Here is a 22,861-nt window from a genome sequence, read left to right on the forward strand (position 1 = left end):
CATGTTTTGCAGAGGGGTCAAATACTTATTTCCCTCATTAAAATGCAAATCATTTTATAACATTTTTGACATGCGTTTTTCTGGACTGTTTTTGTTGTTATTCTGTCACTCACTGTTCAAATAAACCTACCATTAAAATTATAGACTGATCAATTCTTTGTCAGTGGGCAAACGTACAAAATCAGCAGGGGATCAAATACTTTTTTCCCTCACTGTATGTGTACACAGCAGATTTAGCCTTTCATCTCTGTATTTCTGTTCTGTTGTTTGTTACTAATATGGCACTTATGACACAATCATGATTATTTATGCACATTTATATATTTATACTAATGGGACAAGTTTGATTAGCTATGTATTATGTTTTTGTCTTTCTGTGTCATTTGACATGTTAGTTTAGCTTAAAGCTTTGTAGAGGAGCACACTAGTGTGATGACTGTGTGATGACTGTGTATGTATGTCTTCTGATAGTACATTAGATACACTGCTTACTATACATTAGGTACAGTACTTTATACTCTATTCATGATCAAATCTCTCATTGAGATTACACATCTTTTCACGTGAGGGACCCGGGAGACCTGATTTATAAACATGTAACATTCTAATTATTGCAGTTATTGTAGAGGACTATTAATACATTCATTAATAAAACCTCATAAAATGTGCATATAGTAGTATACTATGTGTTTTTTTCTCTATACAAATGCATATCTACTGCGGTTGATTATAGGGACTCACAACAGGTGTCTTCACAACATTCAGCTTCTACATTGTACTTAGTGCTCAATATGAGCTCAGAGCTCAGACATTTCTATCTCTCATATGACTGTGAGAACCAGGACTCAGGGTGTATGTGTGTCTTTGTTTGTGAAACAGCTGAAAGCACCAAACGTGAGTCTGTGAGCGAAAGAGAGAGGTATAAAGCTACTCTGACCTTTGTATGATATCTGAGCAAGGCCACTCATTGCCCCATATCCATGATACATTTACATTGTATCCTCAGAAAAGCATAACCTCACCTGACACACACACACACACACACACACTTGACATCCAGCTCTTAGGTTCTCTTAATTCAGCTATAGCCCCCCCATACAATCACACACAGTGACTCACAGAAGACTACAGCAATACAGAAGAGTGGTACAAAATAATATAGTCCTTTATTTCCAGCAATTTATAAATTCCTGCAGATTGTGAACCCCACTATAGTTACAGGGTTACAGAGGGGGGACAGCAGGGGGAGCACACAGTTCCAAATACAGTGTATGCGTGTGTGTTTGTAACCAATATATCTGTATGGACATTTTGTGCTAGTAGTGTGTGTGTGTGTGTGTGTGTGTGTGTGTTGTCTGGGAGGTGGGGGTGAGGAATGGGGTTATAGAGAAATGATCAGTCCGTTATACCTCTGTGTTGTCTGACCACTAGTCTGTTCTAGTCAGAGCCTTCGGTTTACAATATCCATCTATTCATTTATGTTCTCAATTAAAGGTTCTGGCCTTAGTGATCCCCAACCACTGCAGTCATGCAGCCTCTCTCATAGACTATTTATTCATTCATCACAACATCAAATCAAGCTATATCAGTTATTAATAAAAGCTAATTAGAGAGATTCTACTCTGTGGTGAGCCTAGCTCCTGATTGGTTACTATGTGTTGAGCTTGGCTCCTGATAGGTTAAGGCCTTCTATGTTTGGGTCCCTGCCCGAGGGCAGGGGATGTAAGGTGTGTGAGGTTCATCAGATATTAGACACGCACACTGTTGTTTGTTAGCCTAGGCGCTAATCTACCGCGGCAGCGCTGAAGCTCTACTGGCTGGATACGACACAAAAAAAGGATGAACAAAAAAATTAAATGAGAATCAATTACAAAAACAGCGACACAGAACCGAGACAAAATTAAATGAAAAATAAACACCTTATTTATAGAATAAATATAGTATATACAATTTGCTTTGTGTGCATCTAAAAATAAATAGACAAAGCATTCCTTCCCCCTGAAGAAGTATTGACAACCTCTTATCCGTAGTGGGGCAGAACGCTGGCACAGGTTCAGTAAGACAGCAGAGAGAACCCAGGTTCTAGATCCAGGGTTCCGCTTCAAGAATACAGAGGACAGGTTTTAGAATAGAATCTTGGATACAGGCTCTAGAATCCAGAAGGTATGTCATTCTAGAAAATACAAATTCTAGAATCTAGAAAACACAGGTTCTACATTAGAATCTTGGATACAGGTTCTAGAATCTAGATGAAGCGAATAGTGAACAGCCTCGATCACCATCAGCACTGTCTCATATTCACTCATATGATAATGTCGCCCTCTGGTGCCTGTGTGTGTATATTACAGTACTTTCCAACAGTGACACTATACCCCACTGGGGCTGCCTCAATCATAAACATGACATAATCATTCTCTATGACTAACACATAAGATCACAGAAGGATTAAGAAAAATGATGAAGTTAAAGAATACATCTAATAACGGACACAACTTCCACTTTGTAAAATGTGTCAAACCTAAGAAGGATACATTATATTTTAAAGAGAAGGAAACTTAACTCATAATGCACAAGTTTTGCATATTGATGTTATGTGCCCTGCACATGCACTCTGCTGGCCCCTTAAAACAACATACATTGAACACCAGATAACAAAGCATCAGATGATAACACATGCATTTCACCATCAAGCTGGGCTCTGCTGCTTACGAGAATTAGAGTGTCTATACTGACAGTATGTAAATGTGGGTAGGATAGGAGGCCGTTTTGAAGCATGGTGTCTATGTGGCAGATATTGTAGGTCAGCTGCACAGTGTGTATGTACAATGCACAACAGACATTACGGAAATGTGGTAGTCAGCATGGACAGGCCTTGAGTTGATTCAACTCAAGAAGATCGCTGACGTTGTTTGTACCATTCGAGAAAGCTTGAGAGAGCGCGAGATGTTTGCATGATATTCCTAAGCAGGCAATATTGGTTTGACAATTCCTCCCTCAACATCCTGTCTTTCCTCACTAACTAATGAAGCCCATTAAAGCCTTGTAATGAGAACACACCAAACAGGTCTTGTCACTACAGCATTAGGCAACAGCGTGATCAAGTGGACAACTTTCACCACCCTTTAACATATGCTCCCAAGTCCTTGCACTAGATAGGATGTCACCTGGAATGGCCTCTGTCTCAATAAGTGCTCTGTCCCTACCCTCTCTGACCTCCCTCTAGCCTCCCAGTAAGGCCACTCTAACTTCAGGGAATCCAGTGATAAGCAGTGTGTAACCAACAGGCTGCCACAAACAGATGGCCAGCCTGACAAGCAAAGCACAATTTTCTGTCTAAGTGTTTGTGTGAAAACAAAGAAGAAACACATTTAATTGAAGAAATGTCACAATCGTAGCCCTTTAGGAGGATTTAGGGGAGAACAAGGTGTTGAAACCTTGTTATTGAGCATTGAGGCCTCAAGGACCACCAAGGACATGGTTGGCAAGAATTGGGGTTGACTTTAATTCAAGAAACAACCCTCCAACTGAGTGTGAAACATAATGTGGCACCTGACCGTACGATCTGGCACCTCCTTGGTGACCTATGAAACATAATGTGGCACCTGACCGTACGATCTGGCACCTCCTTGGTGACCTATGAAACATAATGTGGCACCTGACCGTACGATCTGGCACCTCCTTGGTGATCTATGAAACATAATGTGGCACCTGACCGTACGATCTGGCACCTCCTTGGTGACCTATGAAACAATGTGGCACCTGACCGTACGATCTGGCACCTCCTTGGTGACCTATGAAACATAATGTGGCACCTGACAGTACGATCTGGCACCTCCTTGGTGACCTATGAAACATAATGTGGCACCTGACAGTACGATCTGGCACCTCCTTGGTGACCTATGAAACATAATGTGGCACCTGACCGTACGATCTGGCACCTCCTTGGTGACCTATGAAACAATGTGGCACCTGACCGTACGATCTGGCACCTCCTTGGTGACCTATGAAACATAATGTGGCACCTGACCGTACGATCTGGCACCTCCTTGGTGATCTATGAAACATAATGTGGCACCTGACCGTACGATCTGGCACCTCCTTGGTGACCTATGAAACAATGTGGCACCTGACCGTACGATCTGGCACCTCCTTGGTGACCTATGAAACATAATGTGGCACCTGACAGTACGATCTGGCACCTCCTTGGTGACCTATGAAAAATAATGTGGCACCTGACAGTACGATCTGGCACCTCCTTGGTGACCTATGAAACAATGTGGCACCTGACCGTACGATCTGGCACCTCCTTGGTGACCTATGAAACATAATGTGGCACCTGACCGTACGATCTGGCACCTACTTGGTGACCTATGAAACATAATGTGGCACCTGACCGTACAATCTGGCAGGACCTATGTCCATGGACTAGGTTGAGGTTGCCTCTTACCACTGATACAGGGCCTGTTATGTTTTCATCCCTCCCCAATGATTAAGGTTAGGATTTGGGGAGGGTAAACTGATTCTAGATCTGTGCTTAAGGGCAACTTCTACCCAGAGTTGTTAAAACATCCTGTTTCTGTTCAGGTTAGTGTTCAGACATCCTTTGACAGGGCTGGGGTGTTGTTACCTAAGCAGATTCAGGTCTCTACATTCTGGTTCGGGCCCCTGTGGAGCTGCCCCCACAGAATCACTACTCTCAAGGCAAGGCGAATTGAAAGGGTCCCTTAAAAATGTATTAATCTCTTTATACGTATAGCACTTGGTGATTAAGCATTCTAGGCTTGTGTGAGTTTTTTTGCTGTCTGTCTTCATTTCAAGTCTTTAAGATTGATCTCATCTTTACAAATGCTGCCAATGTGACTGGCCCAAGGGAGAATGTCCCCATTGAAAATAATGAGGATTCACCCGTCCAACAGTAAAACAGATATAGATTCATATCAAATTCACTATTAACAATAATAATCATAATCATCGTCATCATAATAACAATAAAAACAATAGTAGTAGAACTCTTATTTAGTCAAATAAAAATAAATGGCATAGTCTGTGACCCAGGGGGAGGGGTTTGAGGGGAGATTGGAGGTCAAGGGGTCAGGGTTGAGGTCTGGGTCTGAAAGTCATTCAGTTGTTGCGATGTCCAGAGGGAGATACTGTACAGTTCAGTTGTTCAGGTTGTTTCCGGTGAGCCGGCATTGATGCTGTGTATGTATGCTGTCCAGGTGTGTGTATTCAGTCTCCCACGTCAGTGTCTCTGTCTCCAATGAGCCAGAGGACATGGAAGCAGAGGGCCAGGAAGCCGGTCCCCAGCAGATCTCCCAGGGCCGTCAGGTAAGGAATAGAGAAGTTATCAGGGTTCATCCCCCTACTCCACATCCAGTGGACCATCCAGTCAGCCAGGTACAACAGGATCAACACCTAGAGACAGAGAGGGAGAGTCGTGAGGGTGTGTGGGGGTGTGAGTGTGTGTGTGTGTGTGTGTGTGTGTGTGTGTACCTGCAGTAATGCAGCAGCCATGTAGAAGGCTATGAAGATGGATGTTAGCGTGGTGTGTCCTCCCTGCATGGAGTTGATAGTGTAGAGGAAGACCAGGTGACCTGGAGCAACCAGGAGGAAGAGCACCCGTGCCGAACGAGAGTTCACATCTGGGAAAGCGAGAGAGAGAGAAATCAATTAAGTCAATATCAGCCAATATTGTACCTTTTTATAAAACGAATCAATACTCACTGGAACCAAAGAAGGAGGTGCAGGGGGTGGGGCATTTCCTGGGGTTGGGGTCAGGGTCTCCCATGGGGATACCATTCATGTGCAGATAGGTGGAGATTCTACTGGCTTGCACCGCTACCAGGTTACCTCCCACACCTGGCATACACACAATACAGCACACATATGAGACATAGTGTACAGTGCATTCAGAAAGTATTCAGACCCCTTGATTTTTTTCACATTTTGTTACTTTAGAGCCTTATTCAAAAATTGATTAAATAAAACATTTACTCAGTCTACACACAATACCCCATAATGACAAAGTGAAAGGTAACAAGCCTATCTATGACCTTTTTAATCCGTCTCTCCTCTCTCACGCTCTTCTAAATGTACATCAACAACATAGCTCAGGCAGTAGGATGCTCTCTCATCCATTTATATGCAGATGAAACAGTCTTAAACTCAGCTGGCCCCTCCCTGGATTTTGTGTCAAACGCTCTACAACAAAACTTTCTTAGTGTCCAACAAGCTTTCTCTGCCCTTAACCTTGTTCTGAACACCTCCAAAACAAAGGTCATGTGGTTTGATAAGAAGATTGCCCCTCTCCCCACAGGTGTGATTACTACCTCTGAGGGTTTAGAGCTTGAGGTAGTCACCTCATACAAGTACTTGGGAGTATGGCTAGACGGTACACTGTCCTTCTCTCAGCACATATCAAAGCTGCAGGCTAAGGTTAAATCTAGACTTGGTTTCCTCTATTGTAAATCGCTCCTCTTTCACCCCAGCTGTCAAACTAACCCTGATTCAGATGACCATCCTACCCATGCTAGATTACGGAGACATAATTTATAGATCGGCAGGTAAGGGTGCGGCTAGATGTTCTGTAACATTCGGCCATCTACTTTGCCACCAATGCTCTTTAGAGGACACATCACTGCACTCTATACTCCTCTGTAAACTGGTCATCTCTGTATACCTGTCGCAATACCCACTGGTTGATGCTTATTTATAAAACCCTCTTAGGCCTCACTCCGCCCTATCTGAGATACCTACTGCAGCCCTCATCCTCCACATACAACACCCGTTCTGCTGTCACATTCTGTTAAAGGTCCCCAAAGCACACACATCCCTGGGTCGCTCTTCTTTTCAGTTCGCTGCAGCTAACGACTGGAACAAGCTGCAACAAACACTCAAACTGGACAGTTTTATCTCAATCTCTTCATTCAAAGACTCAATCATGGACACTCTTACTGACAGTTGTGGCTGCTTTGCGTGATGTACCTTCTTGCTCTTGCCCTGTGCTGTTGTCTGTGCCCAATAATGTTTGTACCCTGTTTTGTGCTGCTACCATGTTGTGTTGCTGCCATGTTGTGTTGCTACCATGTTGTTGTCATGTTGTGTTGCTACCATGCTATGTTGTCGTCTTAGCTCTCTCTTTATGTAGTGTTGTCTCGTAGTGATGTGTTTTGTCCTATATTTTTATTTAATTAATTTTTAATTCCAGCCCCCATCCCCGCAGGAGGCTTTTGCCTTTTGGGAGGCCATCATTTTAAATAAGAATTTGTTCTTAACTGACTTGCCTAGTTACAGTAAATAAAGGTAAAATAAAAAAAATCCTTGATGAAAACCTGCTCCAGAGCACTAAGGACCTCAGACTGGGGTGAAGGTTCACCTTCCAACAGGACAACGACCATAAGCACACAGCCAAAACAACGCAGGAGTGGCTTCGGGAGAATTTTCTGAATGTCCTTGAGTGGCCCAGCCAGAGCCCGGACATGAACCTGATCAAAAGTCTTTGGGGAGACCTGAAAATACATGTGCAGCGACGCTCCCCATCCAACCTGACAGAGCTTGAGAGGATCTGCAGAGAAGAATGCAAATACAGGTGTGCCAAGCTTGTAGCGTCATACCCAAGAAGATTCGAGGCTGTAATTGCTGCCAAAGGTGCTTCAACAAAGTACTGAGTAAAGGGTGTGAATAATTATGTAAATGTTATATCAGTTTTTTTATTTTTAAACATTTGCAAACATTTATAGAAACCTGTTTGCTTGTCATTATTGGGTATTGTGTGTAGATTGATGAGGATGATTTAAAAAAAATCTATTTTAGAGTAAGGATGTAACATAACAGAATGTGTAAAAAGTCTAAATACTTTCCGAATGCACTATCAGCGGTTGTGTATCAGCGGTTGTGCATCAGCGGTTGTGCATCAGCGGTTGTGCATCAGCGGTTGTGCATCAGCGGTTGTGCATCAGCGGTTGTGCATCAGCGGTTGTGCATCAGCGGTTGTGCATCAGCGGTTGTGCATCAGCGGTTGTGCATCAGCGGTTGTGTGCAGAGTATTCAGTGCCAGGAGAGAGTCTTACCGTTGATAACAGGAGTGAAGACAGCCATGCCAGCGAAGTTGGGGTTGGACACGGTCTTATCTAGGATCAGACCCCCAACACTGAGGAGAGACAGAGGAGGGGAGGTGAAACAGGTAGGAGAACAGTGACACAGATGAGAGGAAGTGAAACATGTAGGAGAACAGTGACACAGATGAGAGGTAGGTAAAACAGGTAGGAGAACAGTGACACAGATGAGAGGTAGGTAAAACAGGTAGGAGAACAGTGACACAGTTGAGAGGAAGTGAAACATGTAGGAGAACAGTGACACAGATGAGAGGTAGGTATAACAGGTAGGAGAACAGTGACACAGATGAGAGGAAGTGAAACATGTAGGAGAACAGTGACACAGATGAGAGGTAGGTATAACAGGTAGGAGAACAGTGACACAGATGAGAGGAAGTGAAACATGTAGGAGAACAGTGACACAGATGAGAGGAAGTGAAACATGTAGGAGAACAGTGACACAGATGAGAGGAAGTGAAACATGTAGGAGAACAGTGACACAGATGAGAGGAAGTGAAACATGTAGGAGAACAGTGACACAGATGAGAGGTAGGTAAAACAGGTAGGAGAAGAGTGACTCAGATGAGAGGAAGATGAGTCAGGTAAGAGAACAGTGACACAGATGAGAGGAAGGTAAAACAGGTAAGAGAACAGTGACACAGATGAGAGGAAGGTGAGAGAGAGGAGAGACATGGGTCTTGCACCTGCTGATTGCCATGGCAATGATGACAGGTTCCCAGCCTGAGTAGAGCACCTCTCTGGTGGAGGGGATCCTCCGAGCAATAAGCACCCACAGAGGGGTCAGCGCCACAAACACAACACACACCAACGGGTTGGCATAGTCGTTAAACTCTATAAGAGAACACACACGGGAGTCAGCATCCTTGTTACGCTATACACACACACACTTCCTCAGCTCAATATAAAAACGGTTATCAACGCATGGTACACAACGCTGTTTGTGAATGGGAAATGTGTTATTACTCTTCCACCATGAGTGTTTCCATCTTTTTATATGTGATGGTGAGGTCAATGAGGTGTGATGTGAAAAACATGTTATTCTACATCACACGTCACAGGGTGTGTTGACAGTGAAAACACTATCACTGAACTAACAGTAGATGACATAGTTGTGGGGTCACACACTAAGACATACACACATTCCCTACCACTGTGAGGTTAGTGGTGGAATCAAACCTCAAGTAGGCCTATGTTAAAATAAGATCCCTTCTATTAGTGTCAAGCGAGGAAGGGTCGAGTTAAAGTGTTTCCATTGGGACTTTTACTGCCTGAAAAGGCCGTTCAGATACTCAGCCACACTCACACCCTGGGGTGAGACAGATAAGTATAATGCAGAGTGGGTGTTGGTGAGATGTGTGTATGTGAGTGATAAGTGTGTCTGAGTGTATATGTATCTCAAGCATGTACTATGTGTTCTATTTAGTTCTGTAATCTCAAGTGTCTGTGTGTGTGTGTGTGTGGGTGTGCGTACCCAGCTCCTTGTACAGTCCTGTGCTGATGCCAGCCAGCAGAGAGAGGGTGATCAGATCTCCCAGACTGGCAGCGATGGGCGTGGCCACATTGTCAGGGTTGATGCCCACCTTCCTGGATGCGATGATTACACCAATCATAATGATCCCTGCAGACAGAAGGAGGGGCTTAATTTTAAACACACCAATCATAATCAGCTTTATAGAAATGTGTAACATATAATGTCCATTTTCATTTGATCACAGTTGAATCGTTGTTAAATCGTATCTGGGGTTACTATGTGCATATGAACAATTACAGTCTGAAAAATGTTTACAGTATTATTGATATAGTTATTCTTCTAGTGGTACCTAGTATCAGAGAAGCGATGAATGCGGTAGCCACACTGGAGGCACACAGCAGGATAGCATGTCCCAGTCTAAAGTTCCCTTCTGGGATCCAGTCAAAGATCACCGCGGCGATGGACGCCAGGAACCCTACTACCGTGGCCTGGACCTGGGAGAAGGCAGAGAGAGAAGGGGTACTGTAAACTATACGTGTGTGTCACTGGAGTAAAGGTCTCCTCGACCTGAGGAGGCTTAATGTGTGTGTGTGTGTGTGTGTGTGTGTGTGTTGTGTGTGTGAGTGAGAGTGGATACTGTAAACCCCTGGTGAGCTGACCCAGCACACAGTGACCCCCTCTAGCAGGTTATGTGACTGACGGGGATCCAAAGTGCTGGGGTTAGGGGGCATCCAGGAACCAGTCCAATATTACACATAAGAGCACTTGTACATCTGACTGTGTCCAGTTATGGTAACAAAATGTCACCTCACCAGGACACACTGTGATTGGACTTATTTTGTTATTTTTTATGTCGGTGTTCCATCATTCCATACACATGTTTTGTTTCAGAATGTGTTGAATGGTTTTCTGTGTTCCATGCAGGTGTGGTGGGATGTTATAATGTTTAGGCGAGGTGCTGGCTAGCGGAGTAGAACACTTGAAAAAGAAAAGGAGAGCTGCACACTCTAGGAGCTCAGGTGCAATAATTGAATATCCTATTGACCAACGTTGACAGACAAGCTGTCCTCATCAGGGTATAATGAAGAAGACAGTTTGTCTGTCGAAACGTTGGTTATTAGGATATTAAATTACTGCATCTGAGCTCCTAGAGTGTGCGGCTCTCCTTTTCTTCCTTCCTTACCTGGATGAGGGCGAGGTTTCCAACGATCATCTTCCACATGTCCTTGGCTGAGTCCATCTGACCAATATTAGCCTGCAGAGAGAGACGCAGGAGGCCGTAAGAGAACACGATACAACTATAACACAACTATAACACAGATTACCATGAGACCAAGACCACAGAACTCAACTATGTCTGACTGGCCACGGTTTGAATCGAGAAAAAGTAACCAGATGTTTCAAAAGCTGAGAATCTGTACAATTGAGTGTGTATACATGTACATGAAAACGTGTGTGTGTGCGCGCGCGCTGTGTCATAGGCCCTGGGTTCTGTCAGAACAATCAGGGTTCAGTTCTCTTGACAAAGAAGCTCTGACCCCTCCACCCTGCGGCCGACTCCACTTATCTCATCTCTCTCTGTACACACACCCACACGTCTCTCACATTCATGGTCTTAAGCATCAAGTGGCTGTCCAACAGAGGCACAGTGTGTGTCAGAGGCTATGAGCCTAATGACCAATCTGCTCAGAGGCGTGTGTCTGTATCTGTGTCTGTCAGGTAGGCGAGTTGAAAGAGGAAGGCTGAGACTTCAGGGGCCGTGTTTCAAACCCATGCGTACAGAGAGAGATGAGTGGAGTCGGCTGCATGCTGGATAAGGGGGTGCAAGGCAGGGAGATAAGAGACAGGGCAGGTCACACTACACACACCAGTCACCCAAACAATAAAGAAACCATACGCTCACACGCCACTGACGGCGTGATGACGGCAGCAAGGGCTCAGCCAGAATAGGCCACAATGTCACAGGCTTTAGCCTTGGTTGTTTTTCGGTTGGTGTGTGTTTTCCCAGCTGTTGAAGGCTATGCGCTGGTGGTGAGATAAGGCAGTGTCTAAGGGTTTAGTGTGTGACAGTAAATGACAGTAACTAGTGTCGTGTCTTTGGGTTACCATTAAACTGAAGATATGTTTATCAATTAGCTCCCTGTAATTATTATCACGCGATTAAACTGATTAATCGTTTAATTGTAATTAACTAGGAGATCGGGGCACCAAGGAGAATATTCAGATTACAAAGCTATAATTTTCCTAATATAACTTTCCTGTACTATAATATTATATTCTATTATAGTATAGGCCGATTATCTTCTAGTTTAAATGGTGTATTTACCTCTAGTCCAGTCTCATTCCAAACGTCGTAAATTGTTGTATCTGCACGAACCCAGTCTTTACTAAAATCATCCATACATCAATTGTCTTAAAATCATTTATTTACTACACTAAGTAATTAACAGAAAAACATACAAACAGTAATTATCGTCACAAAGGATTGGTATCGGAATGTGCCCTTGTGGGCTAAACAGGCAGGTCGGCCTGTTGAACAATGGATCATAAACGGTCAGGCTCAGAAGTTACACAGAGTTCATTAATATTAACAATTGAAGGCTCACTCATTCGGGAACAATTGCAATCAATATATATTTACGCTCAGTGTGTCGTCGTTCTTTGTTGGAGAGTTCGGTTCTGTTGGGAAGTTTTGTCCGCGTTCTCTCTCTCTCTCTCTCGGTTAGAATGAATCTTTCAGAGCGACATTCATTAATGTCGTCATCGAATGGTTGTTTCGTTGGTCTTCGCGTTCAATGATATAATTTACTTAGCTGCAGACTAATAATTAATATCAAAGACATTCTTATTCTGTCGGTATCAATAGTCTAAAAGTTAACCACGTGGTATGGTTCACTTTCAGTAGAGGAATTGGATGTTACCCTATAGGCCACGGAGTGTAGGCCTGGTCTGAAGAAATGTAAATCGGGGGGTGTTTTATAGTGCCCATAGAACAGGCTTGTCAAATGACGCCTGGTCCTGTATGGGTCCCTGGGGGCGTGCCTATGACTGAGTTAGAATTGTATTTCTGTAACCAAATCTATCACATTACATCTCAATGTCTTACAAAAGCTTTATCCTTATTAATACATTCCATACACCCATATGATGCAAGTCTTAAACTGAGTCTATTATATAAACAGTTTTATGGTAATATGGCTATATTGTCTCTTCTGAGTATCACAAAATTGTACCAAGCGGATCAGTTCATAGCTGGATTCTTCACCTTCACCAATCTTCCATACCTTCTCCAGAACACAAAATGTCGCTTGGCTCTCCAATTCTATGAGTTGGAAGAATTTCCTGTGTCTCTATGGGCCATGTGGCCAGAGACTCTCCTGGAATTGTAGAGTTTTTACGACCCTTTACACACAGGGTGGATTGGGGGAAGGTAGGTTGGGTGGTAGTGCAAACGGGAGGGGGGGGTCAACTGTCCTCCCTGTACCAAAAGAGGCCAACGTCATGACAATAGCTACCCAGCTATCTTTTTGTTAACCTAGCACTCATCCCTCTTTTAGGCTTAGAGAGAAAGAGAGCAGGAATAGCAGATATGTTTATTATGAACATTTACATTAAACCATGCAAATAATGGATGTCAGAGAGTGTCCTACAGTAAGCTGGCTCTAGACACTATGTGGTAGCTAATGCGGTAATGCCAGCCTGCTGTCATCCACTAAATATGATTATTCCAATAGTCAATTAGGCTCAAACGCCAGGATCATAGAGTTACGAAAACAACTGTTTGTAGAAAGGAGAGAGAGTTTAGCCCAGATTCTCCTCAACCCCTAAACAAAAACAACCAAACGTGGCTGACTGGAGCCAGCCAAGATCCTCCAAGAAAAATAATAACTCTAGGTGGAACGGGAGTAGGCTAATGTCACACCAAACAAATGACATACACAGTTCATCTGCCAGACCATACACGCTCAAGTCACCTGGCTGCCACCAAGTGTGAACAGCAAGGAAAGCAGTAAAGTAAGACTTTGCTACATAAAGAATGCATCCATCCTTCCAGTCCTGGAATGGGGGTTATCCATCATAGCAATATCTGGGAGCCCTACACTCAATTCACCTGCAACACAAGTCAATAGTCAGGACAGGAAAGAACTGGAAAAGTTTATCACATTCTGCTGTGTTTGTCAGGCTGTTTTCCCACAAGCCAGTGGAAGGAATGTGTGGATTGATGTGCTTAATAGCAGCAGTGAGCTACTAATTTTAGTTACCACATGGTTCTAGGAATACATTCTTAGAAAAAAAGGTTTCCAAAAGGGTTATTTGGCTGTCCCCATAGGATAACCCTTTATGGTTCCAGGTGGAACCCTTTTGGGTTCCATGTAGAACCCTCTGTGGAAAGGATTCTACATTTAACCCAAAACGGTACTTCCTGGAACCAAAAAGTGTTCTTTAAAAGGGAACTCCCATGGCCACATTTGGACTACCTGTAATTGTAGTAACAGCCTGTTGCATTCTGAGATCATCACCGTAGCTTTAAATCTCAAAATGTTTTTCTTTGCTTGACTGTATTGAGCCACAAGGCAAGAAGCAACTCCCAAGGGAATTATCAATGTTTTCAGTCTCTATTTGCTTTTACCTCATACAATGACTTCTATGATATTGATAAAAATTTGAGCTGTGGACCAAGAATTTTGCATTGCCAGTCACAACGAAAGGTAAGGCAATGATTTGATGTGAATTCAAAAGTAGATATCTTTCGTCACACCACTCCTCAGACTCTCCTTCATCTCTCGTAGTGTGAATATGGCCTAACTACCAATCTAAAAAAATTTAGCTGACATGACTAATTGAGTGACTGTCAGTGACTGACATGAGAAAAACTGCTGATGCACAACCATATTTTTAAATTGCACCTGGTGTATTGTACTATTCTTACTCTCAATAGTAAGTTGTCTGTCGGCCCTGCATTAAAGACCAAAATTGTTTATATTTTTTTTATTTAACCTTTATTTAACCAGGTAGGCCAGTTGAGAACAAGTTCTCATTTACAACTGCGACCTGGCCAAGATAAAGCAAAGCAGTGCGACAAAAACAACACAGGGTTACACATAAACAAACGTAGAGTCAATAACAAAATAGAAAAGAAAAATAGAAAAATCTATGTACAGTGTGTGTAAATGTAGAAGAGTAGGGAGGTAGCGAATAAATAGGCCATAGAGGCGAAATAATTACAATTTAGCATTAATACTGGAATGATAGATGTGCAAGTACATTTTTTACATTTTAGTCATTTTAGCAGACGCTCTTATCCAGAGCGACTTACAGTAGTGAATACATTTCATTTCATTTCATGCTGGCGTTGCAAACACCATGCTCTACCAACTGAGCCACAGGGAAGACTGTAGAGATACTGGGGTGCAAAAGTGCAAGAGGGTAACTAAAAATATGGGGATGAGGTAGTTGGGTGTGATATTTACAGATGGGCTATGTACAGGTGAAATTATCTGTAAGCTGCTCTGACAGCTGATGCTTAAAGTTTAAGAGGGAGATATGAGTCTCCAGCTTCAGAGATTTTTGCAATTCGTTCCAGTCATTGGCAGCAGAGAACTGGAAGGAAAGGCGGCAAAAGTAAGTGTTGGCTTTGGGGGTAACCAGTGAAATATACCTGCTGGAGTGCATGCTACGGGTGGGTGCTGCTATGGTGACCAGTGAGCTGAGATAAGGCGGGGCTTTACCTAGCAAAGACTTATAGATGACCTGGAGCCAGTGGGTTTGGCGACGAATATGAAGCGAGGGCCAGCCAACGAGAACATACAGGTTGCAGTGGTGGGTAGTATATGGGGCTTTGGTGATGAAACGGATGGCACTGTGATAGACTGCATCCAATTTGTTGAGTAGAGTGTTGGAGGCTATTTTGTAAATTACATCGCCAAAGTCTAGGATCGGTAGGATAGTCAGTTTTACAAGGGTATGTTTGGCAGCATGAATGAAGGATGCTTTGTTGTGAAATAGGAAGCCGATTCTAGATTTTGTTTTGGAGATGCTTAATGTGAGTCTGGAAGGAGAGTTTACAGTCTAACCAGACACCTAGGTATTTGTAGTTGTCCACATATTCTAAGTCAGAACCATCCAGAGTAGTGATGCTAGACGGGCGGGCAGCGATCGGTTGAAGAGCAAGCATTTAGTTTTACTTGCATTTAAGAGCAGTTGGACGCCACGGAAGGAGAGTTGTATGGCATTGAAGCTCGTCTGGAGGTTAGTTAATACAGTGTCCAAAGGGCCAGAAGTATACAGAATGGTGTCGTCTGCGTAGAGGTGGATCAGAGAATCACCAGCAGCAAGAGCGACATCATTGATGTATACAGAGAAGAGAGTCGGCCCGAGAATTGAACCCTGTGGCACCCCCATAGAGACTGCCAGAGGTCGTCCGGACAACAGGCCCTCCGATTTGACACACTGAACTCTATCAGAGAAGTAGTTGGTGAACCAGGCGAGGCAGTCATTTGAGAAGCCAAGGCTATTGAGTCTGCCGATAAGAATTCAGTGATTGAGAGAGTCGAAAGCCTTAGCCAGGTTGATGAAGACGGCTGCACAGTACTGTCTTTTATCGATGGCGGTTATGATATCGTTTAGGACCTTGAGCGTGGCTGAGGTGCACCCAGGACCAGCTCGGAAACCAGATTGCATAGTGGAGAAGGTACGGTGGGATTCAAAATGGTCGGTGATCTGTTTATTAACTTGGCTTTCAAAGATTTTAGAAACGGCAGGGCAGGATGGATATAGGTCTATAACTGTTTGGGTCTAGAGTGTCTCCCCCTTTGAAGAGGGGGATGACCGCGGCAGCTTTCAAATCTTTGGGGATCTCAGACAACACGAAACAATTTTGGCGGATCATTTTAGAAGGAGGGTCCAGATTGTCTAGCCCGGCTGATTCGTAGCGATCCAGATTTTGCAGCTCTTTCAGAACATCAGCTGTCTGGATTTAGGTGAAGGAGAAGCGGGGGGAGGCTTAGGCAAAAGTTGCAGGGAGTGCTAAGATGTTGGCCGGGGTAGTAGGGGTAGCCAGGTGGAAAGCATGGCCAGCCGTAGAAAAATGCTTATTGAAATTAGATTATTGTTGTGGATTTATCGGTGGTGACAGTGTTTCCTATCCTCAGTGCAGGGGGCAGCTGGGAGGAGGTGCTCTTATTCTCCATGGACTTTACAGTGTCCCAAAACTGGAATTAGTGCTACAGGAAGCAAATTTCTGTTTGAAAATGCTAGCCTTAGCTTTCATAACTGACTGAATATATTGGTTCCTGACTTCCCTGAAAAGTTGCATATCGCGGGGGCTATTCGATGCCAATGCAGAACACCACAGGTTGTTTTTGTGCTGGTCAAGGGCAGTCAAGTCTGGGGTGAAACAAGGGCTATATCTGTTCTTAGTTCTACATTTTTTGAATGGGGCATGCTTATTTAAGATGGAGAGGAAAGCACTTTTGCATAGCAACCAGGCATCCTCTACTGTCGGAATGAGGTCAATATCCTTCCAGGATACCCGGGCCAGGTTGATTAGAAAGGCCTGCTCGATGAAGTGTTTTAGGGAGCGTTTGACAGTGATTAGGGGTGGTCGTTTGACCGCGGACACATTATGCACGCAGGCAATGAGGCAGTGATCGCTGAGATCCTGGTTGAAGACAGCAGAGGTGTATTTAGAGGGCACGTTGGTCAGGATAATATCTAAGAGGGTTAAAGGAAATTGGGCAAAAAAAAAAAATATATATATATAGTTTCATTGCAGGACAAAAAAAAATTGACAGCTGTGCCATAACGATTGCAAAATAGTTGTGAAGAGATTTTCGATGTACCGATTCCATGGTACATTGTTTATGAACTGATAAGCAAAACGACGCCGGATTCCAAACTTGAGGCGGGTCATGAGAAATCAAACTGGATGGACATCAGAAATAGATGGGAGAAGTTGAGGGTAGGACAGGACTAAAAACAAACAAAATATAACTAATGTAAAATAGATTGTGTCTGTAAAATGTATATAGTGTGTATAAGCTAGAGGCCTAAGTGCTTTTCATTAGTTTACTCCAATTAGGGGAGTGTAGGGTTATCGAAAGAAAAAATATATATTAAAAAATAATAATTGAGACCCCGACTGAGTAAGAACTTATTTTTCTCTAATGAGTAAGTAGGCTTGCATTTTGATTAATTCATACAACTATCACACCTGTGCATATTATTAAATGACACTGATGTTTATGATAAAACCATGTTATGTTGATAACTAATATTGAAAGGAGATATGAAGCAATCTAACTAGATTAGAAGGCGTAGGCTACTTCATCCTAATGTAAGCTAAATGCATTGGATACAAAACAAATACTGGCATGTGTTAAAGGATAACATGTCCAATATAATTATATAAATGGATATCAAACAAGAATATACACTCAGTGTACAGTTTATTAGGTACACCACCCTGTTCACGAAAATGGTTCGCCACGTGGCCGTGGCTTGGTATATAAAGCGGGCAGACAGGCATCGAGGCATTCAATTACTGTTTGATTGAACGTTAGAAGGGACAAAACGAGTGACCTAAGCGACTTTGAGCGTGGTATGATCGTCGGTGCCAGGCGCGTGGGTTCCAGTTTCTCAGAAATGGCCGGCCACCTGTGTCTAGGATTTACAGAGAATGGTGCAACAAACAAAACACATCCAGTCTGAGGCAGTTCTGTGGGGGAAAACAGGTCATTGATGAGCGGTCAATCGTTCAAGCTAAAAGGCAGTCCACAAACAGACAAATAATGGCGCAGTACAACAGTGGTGTGCAGAACGGCATCTCGGAACGCACAACTCATCGGTCCTTGTCACGGATGGGCTATTGCACCAGATAACCACACAGGGTTCCACTCCTAAAAACAGGAAAAAGTGGCTCCAGTGGGCAAGCGATCACCAACAATGGACAATTGAGGAGTGGAAAAACATTTCCTGGTCTGACAAATCCCGGTTCCTGTTACGTCATGCTGATGGCAGAGTCTGAATTTGGCATAAGCAGCAGGAGTCCATGGCCCCATCCTGCCTGGTGTCAACGGTACAGGCTGGTGGTGGTGGTGTAAGGGTGTGGTGAATGCTTTTCTGGCACACGTTAGGTCCCTTGATACAGAATAATTCAGGCAGTTCTGGAGGCAAAGGTGGGTCCGACCGTAACTAGATGGATGTACCCAATAAACTGGCCCCTGAGTGCCTATTCAATTAAATGAATACAGCATTGTGATAGTATTGATGCCTTTCTCTCCTTACAGGAGATTAGAAAGATGATCTGCGGTCACCAGATGCCCAAGCCTCAAAACCAGAAACATGTGGAGACATCAACATTTGTAATTTGAATAAATGTTAATATTTTTATTGGTTTTCCTGTATCTGTGCATGAGTCCTTAAAACACAGTCCATTGTACAAAATAAGTCATTCCCAAGTGAGGGACAGGGAAATTAACCTCCAACATTCATAAACTTGTTTGGTAGATGAGGACAAATTCAATTAATTGTGGTCTAAATTGAAGACTTGCAATCCCCTGGGACAGAAATCACATCTGTATTTTAGAATGAGCTTCATAAATGACAATGTCCTGACAAATCTGGATGATAAACAATAACATGGGTGAATCTATTTCTATATAACACTCCTAAATAATATACTGGGATATGGTGATGATCCTGGTGGCTGGGAGGTTCCCGACAAGTTCTTTACATCTGCAGGGTGGGATGTACTTCAACCTGGAACAAGCAGACAAGGGGGAAGAAATGAACCTCACTGATCAAATTTCAGTGCTGGTTCAAGTTGCTGAAGCCGCAACAATTTCCCTCACTTAGGAATGACTTATTAATGTGCAATCGTTTTGTTAACAGTTTTGCATATTTTTTCAGGCTTGGTCAAGTTGTTTAAAGTAAGAATATAATAACTTAGTCTCTAATTTTAACTAGTAACACCAACCCCAATGGTGCAACACAATATTGGAAGGGAAGGTGGCAAGATAAAGTTAGCTAACATTAGATGGGTAAACAGACACTGCATGCAGCTAGTTAGCAAAACAGAATGCACAAATAACTAATTGAACAGAAGACATCTAGCTGCATTTCCTAAGTCTTTCATCAGATGTTGTTAAAATGTCTTCCGACCAAATTAAAATCGGCAGGACTGTTTTCTCCTGCCGAGCCAATGCAATGGAGTGAAACGCGATCAGGTGCCCACTTTAGTCCCTGAAAACAAATGGAAGAAAAGAATTTGTTACATGTCTTCAGCTGGCTAGCAAGTTCACCATTTCATGATTTTAAAACTGTACGGGTCTTCACAATTGACACATTGCTGAATCTATGATTAGTTAGTTTAGTTGTTCATCTCTAAACAACCAATAAGCAGAAGGAGATCGCCTGCTTGCTAGCTAGCTATCACATCCGACATGTTAGCTAACTTGACAACGGGCTGATAAACAACAGTTACTCAATTTTTGAATTCAAAATTCATATGAAAGTCATTTGTACATAATTTGGTTAATAAATAAACATTATACTTACATTTTGAAGTTATTTATTATTCTTCTGAAAAATGTTATCCCAAGCGGGGACTTCTTTCTGCCATTATAGTTTTGTTTTGAAAGTATATTCAGTTTCTTAGAAGAAAGCTAACTTTTTAGTTTGGATCCCATGACACATTTGGCATCAGTTGCTGGGACTGCTACACTCTGTCCAGTGATCCTGCCAACCAAGGCCGGGTCTGAGGAGCACTTTGGCGTAGGAGCTAGCCTAGCTGCTAGCTAGCTGCCCATCAAGCTAGCAGGGTTTGTTGAGGGCTTGAACACAGCCCGCAATGTGGTTAGCCATTGTGGCTGGGACCGCGGATTGTCCTGGGTTTGTGGCTGTCTAGATCCCTGCTGTTTGTTGTGTTCAATGTTCCCTGTGACCTACCCTGTCGGAACTGCGAAGAGTAACAGCGTAACCTACGTTGGCAGCTACCATGACAAAGATCAAAGCCGGCGGGAGTACTGTTGAGGACAGTGGTGTCTCTATATGACAGGTGAAGATTATTTTAAATGAACAAAATTAGTTCAACAAAAAGTTGTTACAACAACAAGAAAATAGCTTCAAGTGTTTTGTCCAAATACTGGTCAATTCAACTAATAAAAAGAATGAACGACCTGACCAGAGAGGTCCAGGACCTGAAGAACAGTTTGTATTTGTCCCAGGGTCAGCTCGATGTGGTGAAACAGGAGAACGGCAAGATGTCGGCAATCTGTAAGTCATTGAGAGAGGACATCAGTTCTGTGTGTGAATCCATGATAACAATGACAGCTAAATCGAGGGACAATCAAGGCAAAGCAACATGGTTGTGGACGGAATTGCAGAAACCTGAGATTGAGACCTAGACGGAGTCTGAGGACAAAGTGAGGGAAATGATCTCTGAGAAATTGATGATGGACCACCGGCCGATTGAGGTGGAGCCTGCCTACAGCCTGCCACCACCGGCCCAGGTGACAGGCCTAGGCTGATAGTGGTCAAGTTCCTGAGGTTCAAGGACAAGGTAGCTATTCTGGAAAGAGCCAAGAACTTGAGAGGAACGTATATCTACCTCAACGAGGACTATCCTGAAGCTGTGCGCCAGAAGAGGAAAGAACTTATCCCAGCCATGAAAGCTCCGTGTGCGCGTTGGGACATTGCTTACATCTACTATGACAGGCTCATGGGTTTGTAGCTTCAACCCCGCCTCACACACACACACACACACATACCAACTGATTAATGGAGAGCTGAATGTATATTTTTTTCTTTTGCTTTGTTTGCTCTTTTCCATATTATGTTTATCTCCAATAAGCTACCCAAGAAAGGGCTGAACATAGCCCATATAAATATGTGGCCTTAGAAATAAGGTTCATGAAATCAATAACTTTTAAAAATTGTCTTTATTGAATATCTGAAACATACAATATACTTGCAGTGAAGCCGCTAAACAACTACATCATACCAGTCATCCAACAGACTCCCATTCAGAGCGACACACAGAAGCATCCAGGGTCAATGCCCTGCTCAAAGGCACGTTGACAGATCTTCCAAAAACGTGAACCCGAACCCTCACAGTTCCCCAATAGCTGTCCCTCAACCATTCAAGACCTCTCCCACAGTCCGTCCCCAAGAAGAAAAATATAAATAAAAAATACAATAAATTCCATTCCCCACCCAAGAACCCTCCAATGCACCAACAACCAAGAGAATAAACTAAAGAGAAAAAAAAAAAAAAGACAGAAAACTTTATAAAATGTATTTTAAACAAAGCACATCAAGGACAACTAAAATCATAACAGCAATGCCAACTGTATATGTTTGTGTGCATGTCTGGCACTATTACATGTATGTGTGTGTTCTTGTATGCGTTTATATGAATGAGAGTGTGTGTATATGCATGTGTACAAACACCTGCACGGCATCAGCCTCAGACAAACCGGCATTAGTTGTAAAAACACTGCCCCTCAGTGTCATTCAAACATACTTTTTATTATGTTTAAAAAAATGTTTTTTTTACTGTCATCTTTGACCAGCATTCTATCTCCCGCACAGCAACTCCACTCCCATTTGTCTCCAATTCCACATCCCAACCCTCAGCCCATCCCATCTATCTCAGCTGGCCACCCACTTCGGGTTTCTAAGCAACACATATCTTTCAACTATGCTGTGATTTTTAACGTACAATTTCAATCTATCTAATCGAACAGAATCCACAGATTGCGAGTTGAAGATAAATACTTTTACTAAGAGTATTAGTAATTGACTGACCCGGTCTCTCCAGATCTCGTAACAGTACTATTTCTAGGGTCAATTTAGATCAATGCTAAGCATTTTCAGCCATTCCTGAACCTGAGACCAGAAACAGGCTACCTGGGAGCCATACCAAAATAAATAGTCTATTGATTCTGAATACTCACAACAAAATCTGCGGAGCTTCGAGATTTTATGCCCCAAATATTCAACATTTTGTTGGTGGAAAGAATTCTATATAATAATTTTAGCTGAAAAGCACAAAGTCTCGAATCTTGCGTTGTTTTATATATCAACTCATACACCCTGTACCATGGAATTGGTACATCAAAAAAACTCTTCAACTATTTTACAATCTGTATGGCACGGTTGTCAACATCCTGGTCCTCAAATGAAACTGGTATACTTTCCTATTTATGCTGTTTTTATTCCTCAGCCAGTTTTGATCCTTTATATTGGGCAGACAGACCAGTTCCCTACCTCTTCC

At 43.0% G+C, this 22,861-nt stretch overlaps 1 protein-coding gene across 3 annotated transcripts in view; it reads right to left on the reverse strand.

Moving 5' to 3' along the window:
* Positions 1–1,142: 1,142 nt before the first annotated feature.
* The window catches only part of LOC106583117 (solute carrier family 41 member 1), a 67,447-nt gene continuing 45,728 nt past the window's right edge, over positions 1,143–22,861 (reverse strand). For 2 of the 3 annotated variants that reach the window (XM_014166950.2, XM_014166949.2), the window contains exons 4-11: positions 10,769–10,840; positions 9,935–10,079; positions 9,586–9,732; positions 8,798–8,945; positions 8,070–8,149; positions 5,725–5,859; positions 5,494–5,642; positions 1,143–5,415 (exon numbers count right to left, since the gene is read on the reverse strand). In XM_014166950.2, coding sequence (XP_014022425.1) covers positions 5,230–5,415; positions 5,494–5,642; positions 5,725–5,859; positions 8,070–8,149; positions 8,798–8,945; positions 9,586–9,732; positions 9,935–10,079; positions 10,769–10,840 — 1,062 coding nt within the window. In that variant the 3' untranslated portion in view covers positions 1,143–5,229. The remainder of the gene's footprint in view (positions 5,416–5,493; positions 5,643–5,724; positions 5,860–8,069; positions 8,150–8,797; positions 8,946–9,585; positions 9,733–9,934; positions 10,080–10,768; positions 10,841–22,861) is intronic. The other variant, XR_001323442.2, reaches the window with a different exon arrangement.

The sequence above is a fragment of the Salmo salar genome, chromosome ssa22 (genome assembly GCF_905237065.1).
Source record: "Salmo salar chromosome ssa22, Ssal_v3.1, whole genome shotgun sequence".
NCBI classification, from domain to species: domain Eukaryota; kingdom Metazoa; phylum Chordata; class Actinopteri; order Salmoniformes; family Salmonidae; genus Salmo; species Salmo salar.